The 20876-nt window shown below is 41.6% G+C and overlaps 1 protein-coding gene across 4 annotated transcripts in view; it reads right to left on the reverse strand.

Annotated features, from left to right (window-relative positions):
- LOC104610180 (acyl-CoA) overlaps positions 1-20876 on the reverse strand; it is a 110046-nt gene that overhangs the window by 60678 nt on the left and 28492 nt on the right. For all 4 annotated transcript variants that reach the window (XM_088887950.1, XM_088887951.1, XM_010276690.3 and 1 more), the window contains 2 exons: positions 2807-2873; positions 166-216 (listed from right to left, as the gene is read on the reverse strand). In XM_088887950.1, coding sequence (XP_088744076.1) covers positions 166-216; positions 2807-2873 — 118 coding nt within the window. The remainder of the gene's footprint in view (positions 1-165; positions 217-2806; positions 2874-20876) is intronic.

Consider the following 20876-nt stretch of genomic DNA (forward strand, 5'->3'; position numbering starts at 1 on the left):
GATGTAAATCCATTGGGATCCATTCACCTTCCTCATATAGAATCTTTATACAGGAAGGCAAGTAGGCAGCAAACCTACAGGACAGAAATTTTGAACAACCAGACCAGTGATACTGTAATCATATAAATATCTGAAACTATGAGTTACAAGATTAACACCAAATACCTTTATCTCATCTCCACGAAGTCGTTTCATTCTCAAGTTTTGAGCAGAAATCTGCACAAGGGAATTATGTTTCATAATTGATATTTTTCTTAACCAATATAAAATTTCAAATTACTCCTCTACCAACAATATAACACAATGAAAACAAACAGTGACTGTTCCAAGCAGTATTTACTGTGTTGATGCACAAAACAACCACATAAAAGTTAGTGCCAGAACAAGCCAAGCTTCAGCTAATAGTTTCCTAATAAACAGACAGGTTAGGTAAAACTCAATATTGGTGGTGCAGAAAGAGACAACTTGGGCCTAAGCAGCAGTGAAGATGTATTGAGAAATGAGAAAGAAGTCTAATTTCAGCTATTTCAAATGTATAATTGATCTGACATGTTGCAGAGCTAAAAATGAAAAAGTAAAAAAAAAAAAAAAGAATCTCTATTGGCAGGCAAATCTATAATTTAATCCTGAAATGCAACTGATTGGTACCGGTGAATGCACTCAGTAATTCAGCAAAGCTTAACTGGAGAGTCTATGATGAATGGAGGCAGTTGTGCATATGTATTCAAGGGGTAACATTTCAACAGATGTACAAGAAAAATAATAGGGCAGCAGATGGTTTGATGAATCTGGTACTAGATATGAGGAGGAACCATCCAGTTAATCCCTATTGGCTTACACTCCTTTCTAAAAATAGCTTCATGATTGATTCTGTAGTTCTAGAAATATTCCAAGGATCAAAAGATAATAAGTTTCCAATTTTTGTAAGGACAAGTCTCTAGGAAGTATGATCCTTTTCTAGGCATGATATGATCCACAAAATAACTAGAAAAAAACAACAAAAAAAAAAAAACAATTCATGTACAAAAGGTCAGCCATCTCAAAACTTCATGCAGTATGCTAACCCAAGATCTCTCGTCCAATACCAACTTGTCTTTCTGTTCAGATTTCATAAGTATAATAAAGTGAATAAAAGGTTATTTCCATATCCAGTCTACCCATCCCAAGAAGACAGAGGGGAAGAAATTCACAATTTTGGGGAAAAGAAAAATCAGTTAGGCATCTCAGCCCTTAGACCATTTATATGTTGTGTACATTACAAAATACTGAAATATGAAATACCTCTAATGACATACTTCAACTTAATATGTATGAGACCATACAAAATACTGAAAAATGAACCAGTTTCCTCTTTCCTTGTACCTTCTAACTCACCTTTTGGATTCGGCTGGAACCTGGGTTTGAGAAGAGATATCAGGGACACAGAGTTAGGATGTACTTCAGCCTTATTATCCATCCTTGAAGGGGTCTTCCTAGAGACAACAAAGGCAGACAATAGAATTTGGACACTCACTCCCTCGGGTTCCTACACCTGTGCCTCTTTATTTAAGGCCCTAATACAACCTTCTTCTGTTGGACTGTCCTTCCCTGTTAAAGAGGTGAGGTGTCAACCTATACCTCCAAAGGTTGTGAGCTTCTGTTGGGAAGCCCTTCTAGAAAGAGTTAATACAGGAGATTTACTTCAAAGAAAAAGACCCAATAGCTGTTTGTCTCCTCACTGGTGTGTCCTCTGTAAATCTCATGGTGAGTCTGGATACCATTTACTAATTTCCTGACAGTTTGCTAAAGTCATTTGGGAATGGTTTACTTCTCTATTTAGGTGCAGGTGGACTCCCCCTTTGAATGTGCAAAGCTTATTCACTTCCATGCCTAACTGGCCAACAAAAAGGGCCAAGATCATGTGGAAATGTGTTAGGGCTGCAGTTTGTTGGACTGTTTGGGATGAGAGAAATTCATGGATTTTTTTCAGATAAGGAGAGAAGCTTGGAAGTAATATTGGAGATTATTCAATTGATGAGATGCTAAGAAATTGGAAGGAGATTGCAGAATCAGCTTCAGCTAAGAAGGCTTCAAGCTCTTGCTGGAACCCTCCACTTCACAGCTTTACCCAACAGAATTCTGATGGCAGCGGTATGGGCAATCCAGGACCCTCTGGAATAGGGGGAGTGATAAGAGATGAAAAAGGGAATCTGTTAGCTGTGTATTCTGGTCCAATTGGGGTGGGAGATTCCTTGAGGGCTGAGATACTAGGAGCTCTTGAAGGGATACAAAGGGTCTAGGACATGCATATTAAAAAATTGATCACAGAAGGTGATTCTGAAATTGTGGTGAACTGGCTAAAAGAGGACAACTCTAAGCTCTGAATTACAGCAATGAAAAGAGGAAATTTAAGTGGCTGACTAAGGACATTGAAGTTCATTATACATGGGTAAAGAGAAGTGCAAATTCATTGGCAAATGGTTTAGCTAGGCAAGGGGTGAACAGAAACTCTATGTTTTGGGCTGTTTTGTAATTGTTTTAAGGTTTGGGTGTACATTGGTGTATTAGGGAGTTTAGATTTTTTAGCTCCTTTGCCATGCAATTTCTCAATCCTTAATAAAATTCACTGGTATTGATCAAAAAAAAATTACGAGACCATACAATTTAACAATACATATCCTTATCTCACTCAAATAGTTTTACCAGTTATGGAGATCAGTTGCATGACAATTGACAGTGTCAAATTTTCAGGATTTTCGTACAATTAATTAACTGAATCTACATACTGAAAATATACCAATTCAAGAAGCATTCATATTACATTTACCTTCTTCCTCTCTTGACGAATATTTTTCCGTTTACTTTGCTTCATGTCCATCAAAAAGTCATCAAAACTGTTACACAAAGCATATAGTGCAGAACTTAGTAATGAAAATATGAACTAGATTATATAACATTTAAGCATAGCAAACATAAAGATAGATTCAGGTTTGTGTACCTGTGGTGGGAAATTGTAGTCTAGAGAATGAAAGAAAGGGTGTTTTTGTCTTATATCTAATATTTAATAATGGAAGCATTTACGTTTTTCATACCTTGTAAATTTAGGTATATATGTAAATAGAATGGAGCATCACGCCATGAATACATTTCCCTGAAATCTCTCTTCTTTGATTACATTAACTCAAAACCACACTAAATTACAACACAGTATCAGAACACTGATCTAAGAAGTCAACTAAAATTTTTTCTCCCTTTATTCTGAGTTCTCACACAGGAACCTGCTATGTCAGCATGTTGTTTTATGACATCAGCATGGTTGTACAGATGGCAGAACCCTGATGCATGAAATCCTTAGGCTGTCTTTGGTTTGAAAGAAAAGGTAGGGAATCCATGCACTTTTCTAGGCATGTTTCCCTACATTTACCTTCCTGTCCCTGCCATTTCTTTCAAACCAATGTAGCAAACACAGCTTTAGTGGCTGATGAGGTATTTTTAGAAGAACTTTGATACAAATAATAACTGACAGTTGCAATTATTTGAATATTTTTCAGCTAATTTTTGTGTTGAACCACTTCACTTCAAGGGAGTTCACCTCCTTCAAGAAGAAGATAAGAACCGAGAAGGGAATTGGGATAAAACTCGGCATAACTCCTCTTCCTCAGCTTTCTTTATTACAATCATTACCCATTACTCTGCCCTAACCAATTCTAACTTCACACATGCAGGTTCTAACTAATCAGCTGGTGTATTCCTTCTGCCTTCAAGTATAGCCAAAACGAAATGAACATGGGGTGGGTGCTGCACCTGTAGTCTGTGGGCTGCTCACATGGGCCGTATCATGGGCCTGAGTAGTGGCTTGTGATGGTGGGTCCTGTGGGTTCTCATCAATTACCCTCCCCTCAAAAGCAACTTTGTCCTCAAGGTTGAAGCCAGGGTACTGCTGCTGAATATATGAACGTGATTCCCAGGTGGCATCTTCAAGAAGAATCCCAGTCTAGGCAATTAAACCTTCTTTTACAAACTTTTTTCCTTGGCTTAAGAGGTACCATTTGGAGAGATCCATCATCTGAGAATTTCAGGAGAGTGGTGCATGTTGAAAATATATTTTATTTGTGTGAAAACCTTATTTAGTCATAGGTTACAGTAGAGAAGAAGGAGAAGAAGAAGAAGGGTTTGGCCAGTAGAGGAAAATCAGTCCTCTCTCTAATCGACCCACTTGTATTTATCTCCAATAACATAGTTACAAGAAAGACCATATTGTCCCTCATAAGTGATGGGACACATCACTTAAACTTAAATAAAACAGACCTTTCACTCTCAAATAGATAAACCCAAATGACCAAAATACCCCTGTTTTGTGTACTCTAACACTCCCCTCAAGCTGGAAAGTATATGTCATATAGTCCCAGTTTGTCACAAATATAATCTACTCTGCCCCGAGACAATCCCTTTGTAAAGAGATCTGCCCACTGATTTCCTGAGCTCACATGAGATGTGGTTATCACTCCACTTATCACTTTCTCTCTCACAAAGTGACAATCAACCTCAATATGCTAGGTTATCTCATGGAAGACTGGGTTGGAAGAGATGTGAACAGCAGCTTGGTTATCACAGTATAGCAGTATAGTCTCATGGGTTTGTCAATCGAGAACCCCATCTCTTGTAGCAAGTTCTTCAACCATACTAGTTCACATGTGGTATGAGCCATAGCTCTGTACTCAGCTTCTGCACTACTCCTTGCCACCACTGTTTGTTTCTTGCTCTTCCAAGTTACAAGATTGCCACCAAGGAAGGTACAATACCCTGTAATTCATCTCCTGTCTGATATAGAATCAACCCAATCAGCATCTGTATACCCTACTATTTCAAGAGTCCCTCCACTTTGGTACAGCAAACCATGACCTGGAGCACCCTTCAGGTACCTAACAATCCTTACAACTGCTTCCCAATGACAAATCCGAGGATGTTGCATAAACTGACTCACCATACTCACAGCAAATGACATATCTGGTCGGGTAATAGTCAGATAATTCAACTTTCCCACCAACCTCCTGTATCTTCCAGGATCATCAAACTCTTCACCTGCATCAACACACAACTTGACATTAAGTTCCATAGGAGTCTCTATTGGTTTAGCACCTAACAGTCCTGTTTGGTCCAGGGTTTGAAAGTGATCTACGGCAAGCCCTAGTGGTTGACTGAACCCTATGATCTACCTAGAGCTACTCTTAAGTTGATTGGTAGGTTCGATCAGATTCTAGGGTTTCTTATTAACCCTACTGCAAGCTCATCTATACAGTTTGGACTGTGCGACTGAATTGCTTCCTTTCAGGACTGATTAAAACCCTACTGAAAGCTCATCTATATAGTTTGGACTATGCGACTGAATTGCTTCCTTTCAGGACTGATTAAAACCCTAACTTTCCCTAGCATATCAGTTTTGTTTTAAAGCTGTTCTCAGAGTTCTAAGGGGGTTAGAGCTCTACGGACAGCTACTGTTGTGTTGGCTAGTTGGTTTCAGATCAGAATTATCCCAGTTTTGTGCACATACACTGTGAATACAGATCAGACCCATACTGTTTTTGATTGTGATTGGTAGTTCAAGTGTTGTTTTGAGACTTGACAGAAATGGAGTTTAAAAATCAGGCAGAAGGCAGCCTTGGGAACATCAGTTATGGTAGTGTTTCTGAGATGGGTGGTCAGATTACGACCGTAAAGTTTGATGGATCAAACTATTTGGAATGGGCCCAATCAGCCATGATGACTATTGGTGGAAGAGGTAAATTAGGGTACCTCCTAGGAGATATGAAAGAACCTTCCAAGGGAGACCCGACATATACCAAGTGGATGCAAGAAAACTACTTGGTTATGACATGGCTGTGTAATTCTATGCAGCCTCATATTAGCCGGAATTATTTGTGGGCAAAGAAAGCTAAGGAGATATGGGATGTTATGAAAGAAACTTACTCCCAACCCCTTAATGTTGCCAGAGCATATGAATTGAAATGTGAAGTGAACACCCTTAAACAAGGAGAGAAACCGGTATCGGTCTACTTCTCTACCTTGAAGTCCCTGTGGCATGAGATTGATCACTTAGAGACTCTTGAGTGGGAGAGTCCCAAAGATGCTTAGACCCATAGAAAGAACATCGAGACAAATAGAGTGTTTGAGTTCCTAGCGGGACTGAACTCAGAATATGATATTGTGAGGCAGCAGATTTTGACTAGAGACAGTGTGACTCTCTCTCAGGCTTACTCATTTGTACACAGTGAAGAAACCAGAAGGAAGGTTATGATGCAACCCATATCAGCCTTTGTAGCGGCTACACCCAAATTAGGGGGTGATTCAGAGAAGGACAGGAGGAAGGAAGACAAGAAGGATGTAGTATGTGAACATTGTAAGAAACCCAAACATACAAAAGAGACATGTTGGAAGCTGCATCCCCACTTGGTTCCTGCGAAGTTAAGAAACAAGAAGGGCTGCTCATGTAGCCATGAACACTGATTCAGCATCCTCATCTGGCACAAAAGGAAAATCTTTGGAGACCTTAGCTGTAGTTCGGGCTGCCCTAATACAGCTAGAAAAGGAGGTTAGAAATTCAGCTCAGCCACCGCAGCCTCCATCAGCCCCTGTCACATCTGCCTTCGCCCATTCAGGTACTCGAGCTTCAGCCTATCATGCCTCAGCTCCAGGTACTACTGAACCTTGTTGGGTAATAGACTCAGGTGCATCTGATCACATGACTAGCTTGCCTTCACTGTTTACTACTTACCATTTGTCTTCTGGTAGGGATAAGGTATCTATTGCTGATGGCTCCCTGGTTCCTATTTCTGGGAAGGGTGACATCAAGCTTTCAGATACTATCTCCCTATCATTTGTTTTGCATGTGCCTAAGCTTGATACTAACCTTCTTTCAGTCAGTAGTATTACCAAGCATATGAACTGCTCAGTAACCTTCTTCCCTGACCGATGTGTTTTTCAGGACATGGAGACGCAGAAGGTGATTGGGACTGGTCGTGAGACGAATGGGATCTATCTGCTCGGGGAGCGGTTCCGTCAGGGAGAGTCAGTAGAGAAGTTGTCTTTTGTTTCTAAGAGTGTGAGTCCGGTTATGCTTTGGCATAACCGATTAGGTCATTTGTTTTTTCGATCTTTACAGAGTCTGTTTCCTACTTCATTTGAGTCTATTGAGTTGTCTCAGCTACAGTGTGAAAGTTGTGAGTTTGCTAAGCATTGTAGAAAGCCTTATTTATTGAGTAATAAAAGGAGTGATAATTCTTTTGATATTATGCATACTGACGTTTGGGAGCCTTATCATATCCCTTCCATGGGTGGGTATAGATATTTTTTGTTATTTGTTGATGACCATACCCGCTTTTCTTGGGTTTATCTCATGCGTTCACGAGATGAGGTACCTTCCCTGACCCAAAATTTTCACCAAATGATCCTAACCCAGTTTGATGCCAAGATCAAAGTTCTCCGATCTGATAACACAAAGGAATATTTTGCTAAATCATTAACATCTTATCTTCTTCATCATGGGGTTATCCACCAGAGCTCTTGCCCTCATACACCTCAGCAGAATGGAGTTGCCGAGAGGAAGAATAGGCACATTTTGGAAGTGGCTAGAAGCCTCATGTTTACTTCCAATGTCCCTATTCGCTTCTGGGGGAAGCTATCCTCACGGCGGTATACCTTATTAATTGGGTCCCTTCCAGGGTCCTTGATATGCGATCTCCTTTTTTGCTTCTACACCCACGTGAGGACTTGTTTTCTATTCCCCTTAAGACATTCGGTTGCACTTGCTTTGTTCAGCTTCTCGGACCCCATCCCTCCAAGTTCGAACCCAAAGCCTCCAAATGCATCTTCCTTGGTTATGCACAAACTCAAAAGGGTAATTGCTGTTATGATCCTGTCTCCGGGAGGAAGTTTGTCTCCATGGATGTCACTTTCTTTGAGGGGAAACCCTATTATCCTCGGGTTGCCCCTCAGGGGGAGAGTAGTGAGAGTGGGGGTTTGAGTTCTTGTCTTCAGGGGGAGAGCAGTGAGAGTGGGGCAGTTCCTTTACCTATTCCATTGGGTGATGGGAACTGCAATGGTGAGGGTGGTCAAAGGGATCAAGAGTTGAGGGAAAGCTGCAATGGTGAGGGTGGTCAGAGGGATCAGGAGTTGAGGGTTTATCACAGGCGGTGCAGGCAGGTTGATCCTGATCATCAGCAGTCCAGACCAGCTCCAATCTCATCTGTAGCTCCAGGTCCAGATACTTCAGTCCTAGAGCCCACAGAGACTTCCCCTACAGATGATCTTGACCTTCCAATTGCAGTCCGTAAAGGGAAACGACATTGTACCACATCCACAGCCCACTGTATTTCCCATTTTTATCCTATGATCGCCTATCTCCTACCTACAGGTCCTACCTTAGCTCCATTTCCAATGTCCCTATTCCAAGAACAGTGCAAGAAGCCCTATCCGTCCCTGAATGGAAAGATGCAATGCAAGTTGAGATGGATGCTCTGTTGAAGAACAACACCTGGGAGGTAGTTGATTTGCCAAAAGGAAAGAAACCAGTTGAATGCAGATGGGTATTTACGGTGAAGCATAATGCAGATGGATCTATTGAGAGGTATAAAGCTCGGTTAGTTGCAAGAGGGTTTACACAGACTTATGGCATAGATTACTTGGAGACATTTGCACCGGTAGCCAAGATGACTACTATTTGAGTTCTCTTGTCCCTTGCAGCAAGTCACACTTGGCCTTTATACCAAATGGACGTGAAAAATGCCTTTCTGAATGGAGATCTGCAGGAAGAAGTTTACATGCGTTTGCCTCCTGGATTCTATGATGCAGAAGTAGGTAAGAAGGTCTGCCGGCTCAACAAGGCTTTGTATGGTTTGAAACAGTCACCTAGGGCTTGGTTCGATAGATTCAGACTAGCACTTGTGAAGTTTGGATATGTGCAGGCCCAATCAGATCATACCATATTCATCAAGAGGGTGAAGTCCTCTTTGACACTGTTGGCAGAATATGTTGATGATATTGTGGTCACAGGGAATGATAGCCATGAGATTGAGTCTCTTAAACAGCTTCTTCACCAAGAATTTGAGGTGAAGGACCTTGGTGTACTCCGGTATTTTTTGGGTATTGAGGTTGCTAGATCCAAACAGGGGATCTTTATATCTCAGAGGAAATATGTCCTAGACCTGTTGGCAGAAACTGGAAAGTTAGGTGTCAAGCCTGCATATACACCAATTGAATAGAATCACAGGATTAGTGCCGAGAGTGGGGAACTTCTTGAAGACAAAGTTATGTTCCAGCAACTGGTAGGAAAGCTCGTATATCTCTGCCTCACTCGGCTAGATATTACTTATGCTGTTAGTGTTGTCAGCCAGTACATGCATTCTCCTAGAACCACACATCTTCTTGCGGCAGAAAGAATCTTAGCCTACTTGAAGAGATGCCCAGGTAGGGGTATACTTTTCAAGAACAACAATCACATGAAGGTGGAGGTTTATACTGATGCAGATTGGGCTGGGAGTGTTGATGACAGAAGGTCTACCTCGGGATATTGTGCCCTTGTGGGAGGAAACCTTGTCTCCTGGAGAAGTAAGAAACAAAGTGTGGTCTCCCGGTCAAGTGCTGAAGCAGAATACAGGTCCATGGCCAATGGAGTGGCTGAAATCCTATGGCTAAGATCTCCACTTGAGGAGTTGGGTATTGAGTATGAGAAGCCCCTGATGTTGTACTGTGATAATCAAGCCGCCATTAATATAGCACATAATCCAGTATAGCATGACAGAACCAAACACATTGAAGTTGACCGCCATTTTGTGCGAGAGAGGGTCTCATCTCAAGAAGTATGCCTCCCTTACATCACATCCAGTATGCAACTAACCGACATTCTTACTAAAGCCGTATCAAGAAAGAAGCTAGAGGCGGATCTATCCAAGTTGGGAATGATGAACATATACTCCCAACTTGAGGGGGAGTGTAGAGAACATTGATGTGGACCCCACAGCTGTGGTCCCACTCTGTCCGTAGGGTAGAATGTATCTAGTCACAGCTGTAGTTATTTTTCTGTTTTGTTATTTCTAGTTTCAGTTTTATATTGGTTGTTATTTGTTAGCAGTTATGATGTAAACACCAAGGGCAGATATGTCCTTTCATGTAACTAGCATAACCTATATATATTAACTTAAAGTGGCAGCAGCAGAATATTGACATTCTGTTCTTCTCCTCAAAATCTGTGTTCTATTGCTCTTCCATCACTCTTCCTTCTACATCTTCTTCACCTTCTCTTCTCATCGAACCTGAAATCTCTTAGTGATCAAGACTGAATAGCAGTCTTGAAAACCTACAGAAATCAACACCCGAACTGAACCAATTTTAGCCCCAAGAGAAAATGTCTCCATATAGTCCACACCATACAGTTGAGAATAGCCCTTGGCCACTAACATGGCCTTCAATTGCTCCACACTACCATCTAGAAGATACTTCACTGTGTAGACCCACTTACACCCAACAGCATGCTTACCAGGAGGAAGAGCAGTGAGTTCCCACGTGTGATTGTGTTGTAGAGCAGAGAGTTCCTCTTTCATGGCTTGCCGCCACCCTGGGGAGGTAAGGGATTCCTGGACAGTCTTGGGAATGGAAACAGATGATAGCAATGATATAAAGTTGCGATGAGAAGCAGAAAGGTGAGAAGCTGAAACATAGTGTGAAATAGGATGAGAAGTACAAGTGCGCTTACCTTTCCGCAGGGCAATAGGAAGATCAAGGTCCAAGGGAGAAGAAGCAATGACAGGATCTGTCGACGAGGGCTGAATTGGAGGAGGGGTCGGTGCTCTTTTGTGAGTATACACTTGTTTGATTGGTGGCCTCTCAGTAGTAATTGGCACGGGAGGTGAATCTGCAACTGTAATGGAAACCACGGGAAGGGGATCCGCAACAAGGACGGGAAGAGGAACTACGGGGGAAGGAGAAGAAACCACAGTATCCGAGAAAAAAGGAACCGATTCAAAGAATGTGACATCGGATCACACAAATGACTTATGGAAGTTAGGGTTATAGCACTTATACTAACTGAGTCCTTGAGTAGCCAAGGAAGATACACTTGGTAGCTCGTGCATCTAACTTGTCTAAACCAGGCCCCAAGTTTTGAACAAAACAAACACATCCAAAGACTCTTGGGGTGAGAGGAAACAGAGATAAGGTGGGAAACAACACCGAGAAAGGGGATTGACTTCCAAGGATGGACATGGGCATCCGATTGATGAGAAAACGGGATGTGAGGACAGCATCACTCCAAAAATGCTTTGGGACATTCATATTAAGCATCAAAGACCGAGCAGTTTCAAGGAGATGTCGATTTTTCCGTTCAGCTACACCGCTCTGTTGTGGGGTGTAGGCACAAGAAGTTTGATGAATTATCCCATAGTGCTCTAAGTATTGCTGAAATGGTATTGAGGTGTACTCTTTGGCATTATCGAAGCAAAGAATTTTAATATGAACACCAAATTGGGTACATATTTCAACATAAAATTTTTGAAAAATAGAGAACAATTCACTGCGATCTTTCATAACATAAATCCATGTCATCCTTGAAAAGTCATCAACAAAAATTACAAAATACTTATGACCATTGTATGTCATCACTTTGATCGGACCCCAGACATCAGAATAAACTAAAGAAAAAGGACTCAAGACACGACTATCAACTCTTGGACTAAAAGAGACTCTATGATGTTTCCCAAGCTGACATGACTCACAATCCAAAGATGAAAGATGACTCAAGGAATGAACCAGCAACTTCAGAGCCTTGAGAGAAGGATGACCAAATCTGCAGTGCCATTGAAGAGGAGTAAGAGACGACTGAAAAGCTACTAGAGGGCCACCACCATCAAGGCAATACAATCCACCTGCCTCATGCCCTCCACCAATCTTCATCCCCGTCTTGAGATCCTGAAACACACAAGAAAAGGGATAAAAGGTTATGGAACGATTAAGTGACTTGGTTAATCTACTAACAGACATAAGGTTAAAGGGGAACTTTGGGACATATAAAACAGATGATAAAGACAAGGAGGAGAGATCAACATCACCAACACCACAGATGGGAGATGTAGAACCATTAGCAAGAGTAACTGTTTGAGATGTGGAGGACCGAGAAAGAGAAGAAAATACATTAGGAGCCCCAGACATATGGTCTGAGGCTCCGGAGTCAATGATCTAGTGTGAAGGCTTAGAAGCCAAGCAAGCCATACCTGAATGGGCAAGGGTAGTTGTGTTCTGCTGAGAAGATGTCTGAAGGAACTGCTCATATACTGCATGGGGTACACTCACTATCTCCTTCCCAGAAACACCAATAGATGTGGAGGGGATCAGGTCAGTTTGCTGACTTTCAGTATCTGTACCACTACTCTTAGTCACAGCATGGTTAGCCCAAGTGTTGGGTGGACCATGTAAATCATAGCAGAAATTAACCGTGTGCCCCTCTAATCCACAGTATGTACACTTCCTAGGGGCATTACTTCTTCCATTACCACAACCTCCCCCTGATTCCCGACCTCCACTCCGGCCACCAGCACGGTTAAACATGGGACCACCACGGTTACCTGGAAGTCCACGACCACCACCACCACCTCTATTTCCACGGCCTCCCCCTCTAGTCACCACAAAACCAGATCTGTCTGAGAGAGAAGAATGCTCTATAGACTTAATAGATGTCCTCCTAAGACGGGCAAAACCTTTTTCAAGTGAGGGAAGAGCATACGCCCCCAGTATTTGTGCTTGGACAGGCTCATATTCAGCCTTCAAACCCACTAGAAACCTTGTCACATCAAGTTGCTCACGCTGTTGTTGCTGAATCTGAACATCCTGTGTCAGAGGATGACACACATTGAGCTCATTTCGGATATTCCTCAGACTTGCATAGTATTCCTCCAAGCTTTGACTGCCTTGCTTCAGATTAAAGTACTCTTGGTACAACTGATACACCCTAGTTGTATTGTTTTGCCCAGAATACAGTTTCTTAGCATGATCCCAGATTTCTTTAGTTGTATCTAGGAACATAAAGTTCACGCTAATTTTTGGTTCCATGCTATTCTACAGCCATGTCATTATTTGTGCATCTTCCTGTTCCCAATCACTAAACCCTAGAGAATCAGAGGAGGGTTTCTCCTCTCTCACATGTTTTACTTTTTTCTTGGCTTTTAAAAACACCTCCACAGATTTTGCCCACGGCACATAATTCTCACCATTCAACTTAATAGATGTCATTTAAACATTTAGGTAATCTGGAGAAATCATAACGCCTGTTTTATTGTCGTTCCCATTTCCAATCGATGCCATCTTAACTAATTCACCTTACCTCACAAAGAAATCACTGCTATATGTTGAGTATTCACCTTCAAATATTCAGCACAACCTCACACACTTCCACAAAACTTATCTCACTTTCAGCACCACCAACTTCTTTAAATACACATTACACATCAAATACAAAAGCTGAAATCACTCAGTCATTAAATCAAACACCTGTACTGCACACTGCAGAACCACTCACACACCAAATACAAGGGCTGAAATCACTCAGCCATTAAACCAAACACTTACACTGCACTCTGCAGAACCAACTTGTACTCAGCTGAACACTGTTCACCCGAACCTGCTCTCTTCATACCATCAAATAGAGAGCTTCCTACCAATCACCACAAACAGCCACTGCACCACAAACCAGAGGCATGAAGGCCTCCTACAGAGAAAAACGACCACTCCTTTCAACCATTCCCTTAATCTCCTAGTGGTTCTTGAGAAATCTGCAAAACCCTAGAGAGGAGGGCGATAAAAAAAAAAACTGGGTAAACCAAAATAAAAGAGCAAGACGAGCAGATCTGAACTTGTTACATGCGCTCTGATACCATGTGAAAACCTTATTTAGTCCTAGGTTACAGTAGAGAAGGAGAAGAAGAAGAAGAAGAAGAAGGGTTCGGCCAGTAGAGGAAAATCAGTCCTCTCTCTAGTCAACCCACTTGTATTTATCTCCAATAACATAGTTACAAGAAAGACCATATTGTCGCTCATAAGTGATGGGACACATAACTTAAATAAAACAGACCTTTCACTCTCAAATAGATAAACCCAAATGACCAAAATACCCCTGTTTTGTGTACTCTAACAATCTGTAAGGGCCTTTTTGTCTTTCTTGGTCTTCTTTTGCATTTGAGCGTGCTAAGGGCATATGTGTAATTTACTCATAATATATCTTTCTTTGTGGGAGTGAACAGTAACACACCCCACACCTACTAGCTCGAGTTTTCATCTTGGTATCAGAGCAGGGAGGTCTAGAGATTCTTTGTTAAGGAGCTTTGTCATCTCGGTAGCTTGCTGACATCAACAGTCCATACAGCCGATGGCAACTGATCTTGGTTTTGGTAGGGTTTTGTAGTTCGGCAGTAATAAAAGAGAAAAGAAGGAAAAGAGAAGAAAGAGTGTTTTGTTCTGTATTATGGTTGGCGGTGCCCTAACATAGGAAAAAACCAAAAATACCCTTACTAGGCCGCCACATGTTACAACACTCCCCCTCAAGTTGGAGTATATATGTCAATCATGCCCAACTTGTCACACAATTCATTATGTCGCAAATAGCGAAGACCCTTTGTAAGGACATCAGCTAATTGTTCCTTGGAACTGATGTAAAGAGTACAAACTTCCCCCTTTTCAAGTTTTTCCCTTATGAAATGCTTGTCAACTTCAATATGCTTGGTCCTGTCATAAAGAACTAGATTGGCTGCAATATTAATGGAAGCCTTGTTGTCACAATAGAGAGACATTGGACCATCAACAAAGAAGCCCAACTCTCCAATCAAATTCTTTACCCATAGCACTTCAGCAACTCCATGTGCCATGGCCCTATACTTGGCCTCAGCACTAGATCTGGCCACTACACTTTGTTTTTTGCTTCTCCAAGTGACCAAGTTTCCACCAACCAAGGTACAATATCCACTAGTTGATTTTCTATCATCAACTGCTCCAGCCCAATTTGCATCTGTGTAGACTTCCACTTTCATATGACCATGTTTCTTGAAAAGTAACCCAATTCCTAGATATTTCTTTAGATATCTGAGTACTCTCTCAGTTGCCTCTAAATGGGAGGGTGTTGGTGCATGCATAAACTGACTAAGGACACCAACAGCATAAACTATATCTGACCGAGTCATTGATAGGTAGAGAAGTCTTCCTACCAACCTTTGAAACTTCTTGACATCTGTCACTGGTTCTCCAGTACAAGCACCAAGCCAATGGTTTTCCTCAATAGAGGAATCTACAGGCTTTGCTCCAAACTTTCCCGTGTCCTGCAAAAGATCTAGAACATACTTCCTTTAGGAAATGAAGATGCCTTTTTTTGAGCGGGCAACCTCAATACCAAGGAAATAACGTAGTTGTCCCAGGTCTTTCACCTCAAACTATATAGCAAGGGATTCTTTAACCTTTTGAATCTCAGAGTCCCAATTCCCAATAATCACAATGTCATCAACGTAGACAATCAATACCATAACATTCTTCTAGTTATTTTAACAAACAGGGTATGGTTAGATTGGCACTACTTGAACCAAATTTGTTAAAGAGCCAAGTGAAATCTGTTGAACCAAGCCCTTGGGGATTGTTTCAAACCATATAAAGATTTTTTTAGTTTGCAAACTTTCCCTTCACACCCTTGTGCTACAAACCCAGGAGGTTGGATCAAGTAAACTTCTTTCAGATCCCCATTCAAGAATGCATTTTTGATGTCTAGTTGGTGGAGTTCCCAATCAAATATAACATCCAAAGATAGTATAATCCGAATAGTGTTCATTTTAGCAACTGGGGCAAATGTTTTTGCATAATCGACCCCATACACCTGTATATACCCTTTCGCAACTAGCTTGGCCTTATATCTCTCAACCGACTCACCTGCTCTATGCTTTACTGGGAATACCCATTTGCACTCCACTGGCTCCTTGCCTTCAGGAAGATTCACCAACTCTCAGGTGTTGTTTTTGTGTAGAGCACCAATTTCTTCCTTCATTGCCTCTGTCCATTCAGGTATAGATAAGGCATTTGCAACACTTTTAGGAATGGAGACACAATCAATGGCAGTCAAAAAGGCACGAAATGAGGGTGCAATGTTTTCATAGGACAAGATTTCCCTGAGCTCATGAATCTTTTCTTCAATCAGATTTCCCTGAGCATTTGGTTTGTGAGCTGATGATGAGGTGGCAGTATCAGTAGAAACAGATTTGGTTGAGGCCTGATAAGCCTTATGTTGTCCTTTCTTGGGAGGCCTAGTCAGGCATTCCACTATAATGTGTCCTTGCTATTTGCAGTAGGTACAAAAACTTTTCTTCTTGCAGTGGAATGCCACGTGACCGAATTCTTTGCATTCATAACACTGCAACTTCGAAAAGTCTTTCTTACCATTCTGTTTGGTGGCTAAAAACACAATATCAATCCCATGTTCCTTCTTCTGATCCAGTGTAGATAAGGTAAGAAGACGAGTTTCCTCCCTTAACAGCTCTCCAAGGATTGCATCAAGTTTAGGCACCGGTTCTCTACTGAGAATACTGGAGCGTAGAGTTTCATAATTAGGCTTGAGGAGCATCAAAAAGTGCATGGTCTTTCTCTTATTGAGATGCTTCTTCATAGTCTTCACACAACAATTTATAGACAGATCCCCAAAGTGAGCCAGTTCGTATTCAGTCCAGAGATTTACAAATCCTGCATAGTATTCCTGAATCCGCTTCTCCCCTTGAACATAGGAGAAGATATCAATTTCAATCTTATATTGCCTAGACATATTCGACTGCTAATATACCTTTTCAAGGTATTCGAACATGTCATGGGCAGATTTGAGACCTCTCATCGGAATACTGGCATCCATTGAGATAGACCCAAGTATCCATGAGGTAACCTGAGCATTCTCGGTTCTCCACTGTTTCAGCCCTTTGACATCACTGCCGTCAGGCATGGAAGTGGAACCGTCAATGTAACCCCACATGCCTTTCCCTTCAACAAAATATTGAAAATGGAATTTCCAGAGAGCATAGTTGCTCCTATCGAACTTAACAGAAATAAGTTCATTCTTTTCCAAAGACATAATGAAAAGGAAACAAAGTAAAGGCTAATCGAATCAAGCAATAAAGTAGTAATCAAGCTATGAGAGTCAAAGAAACTGATAATAGAAACCTCTTACAATCACCAGAAATTGTCCAAGTTCCAGCAAATGGAGAAAACTTGAAACACAGTCCAGAAAAGGAAAGTCTGGATGTAACCGCCCATAACAGATGTATAGATGTCTCTCAAAACTTCTCAAATCTCGATGAAAATTTCAGAATATGATGAGAGGGCCTAGGCAACACTTCCTTTCAATTTGTCGAAAGTGTTAAAATAATTGATTTTATGTTTGTTAGGGTCTGTTTGGCAGATTAAAGCCTTTTTATTTTAATATATTATTGTACTATCACTTAGTAGGGGCACAAGGGTCATTTGCCTTCTTATTTCTTCGCCCTATATATTATAATGAAGCTGGTGCTGCCAGTACTGTTCCATTGCCTCAACACTTCTTCCTTCTCTTCTCTTCTCTCTTCTTCTCTTCTCCTCTTTGTTGTAACCTTCAATCAGATTTATTATCAAGATGGTATCAGAGCGTGGCCATTGAATCTGGGCGATCAAGTGTCTTCTCCAAGCTGCTGAATCTGGGCGGAACAGAGGAGTACATCTGGGTTGATCGAATCAGACCTGCAACTGGTACCGCCCCATTTTTTTTCTTTTCTTTTCTTCTCTTCCCTTGGTCGTGTACCAAGAGGAAAACGAATGGACCTGAACCACTGAATGTTGGCACACCCTTGTGAGGTTTTTCCTCTGTTTGTTTTGGATTGTGTGATCCTGTACCTGTGAAAGGCTGTTGTATGTCACGTATGACCTGTTTTCTCTACTTGTTGGCTTGATGCCTTGTGTGTAAGGATCTCCCCTTGTGATTATTGCTTGTAAACCTGCTGAGAAAACTAGTAGGCTGGGACTGCTACTCCGTACAGGTCTGAAAATCAGATCTGTCATCTTGTTTATTCTGGAAATTGGTGCTGGTCTTGTGCTCAGATTAAGTCCAAAAACTGCAGTGTGGGTGGACTGATCACTTGTTGTGTGTGTTGTTTTTTGTTCTAATATTAGGAGGGATCCTAAGTTGAAGTTTTTTGATAAAAAAAAAAACTGTGCTGACCATGTCTTCTAAGAATTCTACTACTTCAGGGATTTCTGGAAATCAAAATGGGATAAGTGGGGGAATGGATATGAGTTTCCCCATGGCTGTCATTCCCTTTGATGGTCTGAATTACCTTGAATGGTCTAGGGGAATAAAACTCTACATCGCTGCTAGGGGAAAAATAGGATACATCAATGGGAAAGTGAAGGAACTGAAGGGCGGAAGTGCTGAATATGATAAATGGAACCAAGAAAATAGCATTGTGATGTCTTGGCTCTTGGTTTCCATGCTGCCACAGGTGAGAAAAACTTTATGTGGGCTGAAACTGCTTGTGAAATATGGGAACAAGCAAAGTCCACCTATTCAGAGCAAAGACACTATGCCAATATATACCACCTGCAAGCTGAATCGTCCACTTGCAAGCAGGGAGAAAGGAATCTCTTGGTGTACTATTCAGATCTGACATCGATATGGAAAGAACTTGATCACTATCAGAATGTTAACTGGAAGTGTGATGAGGATGCAAAGGCATACAAATCACTTGTATCTCATCAACGGGTATTTGCCTTCCTCTTGGGGCTGAATCCTTCATATGAGTTCATCAGGGTGCAAATCTTGGGAAGTAAAGACTTGCCATCAGTTCAGGAGGTTTATGCCTTGGTTCAGTCAGAAGAAAGTAGAAGAAATGTGATGAATTCTACAGAGGTGGAGCCGGTTGCTCTAGCTGTCCGGGGAAGTTCAGATACTAATGTCGGAGGTGGTTCTAAGAAGGGTGACTCTCAGAAGAGAACAGATTATAAGAGTAAGCTTTGGTGCACTCACTGCCAGAAGGCAAGACACACCAGAGATACCTGCTGGGATCTCCATGGAAAACCTAAATGGGCATAGGATTTAGGTAAGAAATCAACAACTGATCAGGGCAAGAAACCAAGTCAGCAGAATCAAAAAAGGTATAACTCAACTAATATGGCATCTCAAGAGACTGGTCCCATGGTAACTCAAGAAAGGCATCCCAGTTCTGACCCTAAGGAAGAGATCATCAACTCATTCCATGACCATTTGGAGTTATATGGTAGGACTCCTCGCCAGATGGATATTGGTCCTACTCCTACCTCTTTTGCATCTGCTTCAGGTAACACTGCCACTGCCTTCTATGTGTCATCTCGTACCTCTGATTCCCCTCGGGTAATTGACTCCGGAGCCTCAAACCACATGACCTGTAAGTCAAACTTATTTCAGGCATACAATCTTCTCTCTGAGAGAGATAAGGTAAGACTAGCTGATGGTTCTTTCTCCACCATAGCCGGCCAAGGAACCATATCTCTCCCACTCGGCCTTACCCTTTCTAACGTACTACATGTTCCTAAATTACCCATAAATCTGCTTTCCATTAGTAGTATTACTCACTCCTTGAACTATTCAGTTACTTTCTATTCGTCTTCATGTGTGTTTCAGGATTTGGCCTCGGGGAAGACGATTGGTAGAGGAAGCATGGTGGATGGCCTCTACGTGTTGGAGAATAAAGTTAGTCTTGTGGCTACGGAGTCTTTGAGTTCATCCAATGAGAGTCAAGCCTATTTATGAAATAGTCGTCTTGGTCATCTTTCTTTTGAGTCGTTAAAAGTTATGTTTCCAAAGTTGTTTGAGTCTTTGTCAATGAGTCGGTTGCAGTGTCAGACATGTCAATTGAGTAAACATTGTAGAAGCTCTTTTCCTTTGAGAAATAAAAGATCTGAATTTCTGTTTCATATTGTTTATTCTGATGTTTGGGGCCCTATTACTCTACCTACTGAGGCTGGATATAAGTACTTCATTACCTTGATCGATGATTACTCTAGATACATCTGGGTTTACCCTATGCGATCTAGAGAGGAAGTGCCTAAAATTGTGAAAGACTTTCAACGCATAGTGTTCACTCAGTTCCAAACTAAAATCCATGTTTTCCAGTCGGACAATGAAAAGGAATACTTCCATAGTGATCTCACGGAATTCTTTGCTTCGAGTGGATCACTTCAACGAAGCTCTGGTGCTAGGACACCTCAACAAAACGGTGTTGCTGAAAAGAAAAACCGTCATCTTCTTGAAGTAGCTCGTGGCTTGTTAATCCATATGAATGTTCCAAAACGCTTTTGGATGGATGTTGTTCTGTGTGCTACGTACATCATCAACCGTATCCCCTCTCGGTTACTAGAGTATAAGGCCCCACATCAGCTTTTGTTTCCTATAGCGTTGTTCCCCATTCCAATGCCTGTTTTTGGGTGTCGTTGCTTTGTTCATAACTTGTCTCCTACTCAGGGTAAACTTGATCCTCGTACTATTCCTTGTGTCTTCCTTGGTTACCCTCTATCTCAAATGGGGTGCCGTTGCTATGATCCTGTCTCTCGTAAGTACTATGTCTCAATAGATGTGTCATTCTTTGAGAATCAACCTTTCTCCTCGGTTTCTCCTCAGGGGGAGAGTAGGGTTGAGGAGAAACAGGCTCAGACTTAACTACCTCCTCTACCTGACCCTCCTCCATTCCATGTCTTTCTTCGCCGCCACAAAAGCCAGCAGAGTTCAAGAGTCGTGGAACCTGACACTATGCAACCAACATCACCGGCTTCACCGGAGGTTGATCCTTCCCATCAGCCAGGTACACTTGCTTCTATTGATATGCTCCTCTCAA

Source organism: Nelumbo nucifera, chromosome 5, assembly GCF_055504915.1.
Source record: "Nelumbo nucifera cultivar China Antique chromosome 5, China Antique-T2T, whole genome shotgun sequence".
Taxonomy (NCBI): Eukaryota; Viridiplantae; Streptophyta; class Magnoliopsida; order Proteales; family Nelumbonaceae; genus Nelumbo; species Nelumbo nucifera.